The 5022-nt window shown below is 27.4% G+C and overlaps 1 protein-coding gene across 21 annotated transcripts in view; it reads right to left on the bottom strand.

Moving 5' to 3' along the window:
* Positions 1 to 5022, bottom strand: part of LOC106462807 (bromodomain-containing protein 3-like) — a 129002-nt gene that overhangs the window by 86667 nt on the left and 37313 nt on the right. For all 21 annotated transcript variants that reach the window (XM_022390161.1, XM_022390160.1, XM_022390156.1 and 18 more), the window contains one exon: positions 4213 to 4297. In XM_022390161.1, coding sequence (XP_022245869.1) covers positions 4213 to 4297 — 85 coding nt within the window. The remainder of the gene's footprint in view (positions 1 to 4212; positions 4298 to 5022) is intronic.

Below are 5022 nucleotides of genomic sequence, written 5' to 3'. Positions count from 1 at the left end.
AAAAATCTTTATTATCAATTATGTCAATAAAATTAGCAAATCTAGTTTATAATTCAAATTTTGATATTATATAAGCTTTAATTTCTTAATTTAAAAAGGAAATAGCTGAATAAATTGTTAATCTTCACTTCTCTGTGTCATGTGATGCTTCTTTACTCTGAATTCTACATTTTAAATTTTCTTTCTTCCCTTATACGAGTTTCAAAATGTCCTTAAATTACAAAAACCAACTTTAAACATTGACAAGTCAATTTTAAAATAAGAGTCACCAGCATTTTTTACTTTCCGAGATATCAATAAATTTGTTACATTCACCACTAAAACTACTCCCAGGAGTTTATGCTGTTGAAATTACTTATTTATTCATCAACATTACATGTTTATAACCTAAAGAAAGACTATTTTGTGAACTAAATGATTATGACATCTTTATGTTAATTTACTTCAGTATAAGATGCCATTTTTAAAGCAGATTTTACTGAACACAGACTGAAGTTGGTGCTAAGTTAACCCTTTCTGTACAGGTTGGGGTCAGAGTGCATGTCATCATGTTTTGTGGACTTAACCAATATTTTATGAATGTACATTCATAAATTTGAAATCAAACCATAGTTTGTAACTCAAGTTTTAGTATTATGCATTATTTAATTCTTACTTTAAAAGTAAATATAAAAAATGGCTAAATATAGATTTTTTATGTGTCACATAGTACATTGTTTTCTACATTTGCTCAAATTGTATTGTGGGTGTCACAAAATGTAAAGTCTACAGTTTTAACAATTTAGAAACTCATCTACCTTTTCTATTTGCAGAGATATTATATTTAGCAAAACCACCACAATGGCTCTTGCCCAGCGCTTACTCTTAAAAATACTTGTTTATCTATGCCCACTTCTCTCAATTACATGTTTATAATCAATCAAAAGTACTCATTTTGAACAATGTATTTCTATCAGTTTTCCTAAAGTATTTATGTAGACAAAGCCATTATTACCATTGCATAGTTTGAAGAGTGGTGATCAAGGCAATGGGGCAATCCGAAATAAGCTTTTTTTAAACCCAAATACAGCTTAGTTAGAAAGACTGATAAATTACAATGGAATTTTGTAGTATCGGTATAGTAATATATAGTTTTTTGTTATATCAAAGTGCCTATATAAAATCTACAAAATAATTATTTTTTTACATCCTCCACATACAAAATTAAACAAAGTTTAGCAAGTATAATGTGCAAGTACAAAAACTTCATAACAATATAAGCAGTAGAGATCAGTTTTCTATATGTTTTATTTACTGTTCTATGTTTTAAGAAAAATTGCTGATATTTAAGAATTATTTGTAAATATCAATAATAATAATAATATATATATATATATATATACACACACACACACACATGTAATGTATGGTAACCAAAATGTGATTCTATTTTACAAAATACTGGTGTGTTAGTACTAAGAGTAAGAAGAGTAAAACATTTGTACTTTGTAAAGGCCAGTTTTATGCTATTCAATATAGTAACGTGAGCTGTACGCGCACCTCGTGACTTACAACTTATTTGGTGGGATTTTTAGTCAGACACGGTTCAAAGATCAGCTATATAGAAAATTAATAAATATAAATAGATGTATACTGTTACGAGATTTAAGCTACTTAGGATAAACCTTTGCAGTTTCCTGTTACAATTTGAAGTCATTCAAGAATGAAAAATGGTTAATTTAGTTTTTCTTATTTTTCGTGGTGGTTATGAGGTCAGTCAAATAAACCAGCCCCATAGTGAGTTAAGATAGAGAAAATAACAGATAAAATATAGTTTCTCTAAAAAAATGTTTGATAGTTACTTATGAGATTACACAAATGAAATTTGATACTTTTCAGGTGAAGAAAAGTATTTTTAATCTTAAAACCAAAATTACTTTGCATGTTGGATAGTTAACATTCCAAAACAAAATATTAATGAGCAGCTCTTTAACCCTATCGCCCCAGGTTCCCTTTACTGTATATGACACAATATTTAGTGTCTTACATTCAAAATTTTATTAAACTACTTTTTTTACATTATACCAATTAGAATAGCATAAAATCTTAGTTAATAATCCATATTTTAATAGCATACAAGTTTTAAGTTCTTAATTCTACAAGGAAATATTTTAAAAAATCCTGAATTTCCACTTGTGTGACCCATGTGACAAATTTTTTCTTAGCATGTCATGATCCCTATTTTATCCATCACCCCCAAAAATGTACGAAATTAAACGTAAAATACTCTCAATAAAATCGTTATTGCTCAAACAAACCATAATTTTTATAGCCTTCAATTTTATTTGACTACGTAGCTATCAAATAGAAAATCAGATCCCCACCTGTAACATCCTCTTTTTCACAATTCATTTATAGTTCTTTCTTACATTTCATTACATATAATCAATAGAAAGTCAAAGTTTGCATCTATTAAATGACGTATTGTATAACATTGTATTCTGAACATAATATCGTCAATTTCACTCATAGAAGAAAATTCTTTCCCGTGGGAAAGTAAACAACTAGCTTGGATGAATTTGTAATGGCTCTTGTCGTATAGTAAAAAAGCCAGGAAAACTTTGAGAGGTAGGCAAATTTGTCTACTTTTTGCATATTACTAGTCTATATTCTTTGGTGCAATATTTAATTAAATAAAAATTGTTAAGTGCTTTACTATAATCACTAAAAAAATCAGGCTTAACTCTCCTCAGCAATCGATGGCAAGAAAAAAGACAATTGGGTAAGTACTTTATTTCTTGTTTTTCATATTTATTCTTTATATATTATTCTAAAAGTAACTAAAATTAAAAATACGGATCTTTTAAAGTTATTTGAGACTAGTAATAATAATAATAATATATTAAAATGGTTCACGAGATCACACATGCGAGCAGCTCATGGGTAATGTAATTCGATAGCTTAACATGAGCTGCACATTCTCCAAGTGATTTACAACTTATAAAATTTAATTATAAATAAATGTATAATGTTACAAACTTAGAGCTACTTAGGATAAATGTGTGTTACAATTTGGGTGGTTACAAGGTCGGTCGAATTGACCTGACCAAAAAAAAAACATTTGAAATGTATTTAAGAGGTTTTAGGGATTACACAAAGGAAATTTGAGATGAGGAAAAGTATTTTTTTATTTTAACGTGAAAATTACTTTGCACACGGACTATACAAAACAAATACTCAATACATTCATGGACAAAATTTTATTTTATTAGAAATACTTCACTAAGACTTTTTGTATGCGAAAGACTTGTAATATTAACTGAAAGACTGCCAAATTTCGTGAAGATATACCCAATATATATAGAGTTATAAGTATCAAATTTATATCAACTTTAAATGAGTACAAAAGGTCACGTGACCCCGTGTTAGGAGAGTTAATTAACCATTAGTAAAAATCAAAAGTACACAGTGAACCAAACAAATAACTTGTAAGAACATAATGTTTTCCTTATGAATAATATTTACTTTTTAAAACTTATCTAACAGTATCATATGCTGGAGGATTAATAAAATGAAAAATAAAAATTCAAATTCCTACACCAGTTTCTCAAAATTTTAATGTCCGGTGCTGACTAGCAAACCTATTATTACGAGAAAAATGACTTTATACAATGGTAGTAGTGTATAAAGTTACATTTAGCACAAAGTTGAAGCAACAAGTGTAGAGCGGTAGTAAAACAATGATTCCTAACTTGTTTTTCATACTAGACATAATTACCTAAATGTCATTTACTATTGTTCAATAGTTCTTATAATACACTTGTTTTCTTTAAGAGAGAAAAAACAAACTAATTAAAATTACAACTTTGCACACCACATGATCATGCTCTAATCAGCATTACATGGGTTAAAATTAAAGTTAATTCTTTGTGTCCTATAAACAAAATTTATTGGTATATTTCAATTCAATGTGTATATAATATAATTCATATTACATCATACATAAATATAAATAAAAGTAAATTACATAGCTCTTACAACAGATTTCTAATAAATACAAAACTAGGTTTGTGTAGACTAATTAAAATTACTATCTTCAAATGAGAAACAAGAATATTACTCAAATAACATTATACTGTCTTTATAGAAATTAAAAAAAAAAGACAGAGAGAGAGAAAACTGAAAATAAACTATTACCAAACCTTTTCAAAGAAACAAAAAAAATTATCATACCTTTTCCTCTTGGGCCACGATTTCCTTTTTTCACCTTTCCTCTGACACCAAAACCTTTACTGGCAGGTAATGAAATTTCAGTTTCCTATTAACAAAATTAATTCAAAAGAAAAAGTTTTACCACAAATATAATAATGAAAAACAAAAACCTATTGTTATATTAAAATACCACACCCTTAGTTACTCCATACTGTATGAAATTAAAATATAACACCTAATTGGATAAAACCTATGTGAAAGATCAATTCATTAATACAATCCTGGTATTGTTTTAAGGACTGCACTATATAGATAAATTTGCAATCTATTACTTTATCATATGTATATCTGCATATAAATCATTTGCTGCACATTAGATCTATGGATTTAAAATTAAAGCACACACACACACACATATATATATATATATATATACTGTATATATATTAATCAAACTGATTATGACCCCATTCTACTTCTTGAACTGACTTGCATTTTTGATCATTTGAAATATACAGAAAAACAAAATGCTTGAAATATTTCACAATCTGGAAAACTTGTAAAGGTATTTAATATTCAATTCTTAAAAAAATATTTAGTTTTATACAGGAAGTCATGCCTTTATTTACAATTTTTGTTTTCATTTATTCAGTTTGCAAGTTGCTTTTTGGTCTAATTAATTATACATATATAACAGTAAAAACACTGATTTCTACCAACAATGCTCTCAGCTAAGCAATTTATTACCTAACCCTTCCCAAAATAGTGCACACCTTACATGTTTTGAGTACATACTTGCCACATTAAATTTCAAAAGTAAAGTAAAAAATA

This window comes from Limulus polyphemus, unplaced genomic scaffold, assembly GCF_000517525.1.
Source record: "Limulus polyphemus unplaced genomic scaffold, Limulus_polyphemus-2.1.2 Scaffold1256, whole genome shotgun sequence".
Taxonomy (NCBI): Eukaryota; Metazoa; Arthropoda; class Merostomata; order Xiphosura; family Limulidae; genus Limulus; species Limulus polyphemus.
This window is presented reverse-complemented; position numbering and strand designations above follow the sequence as displayed.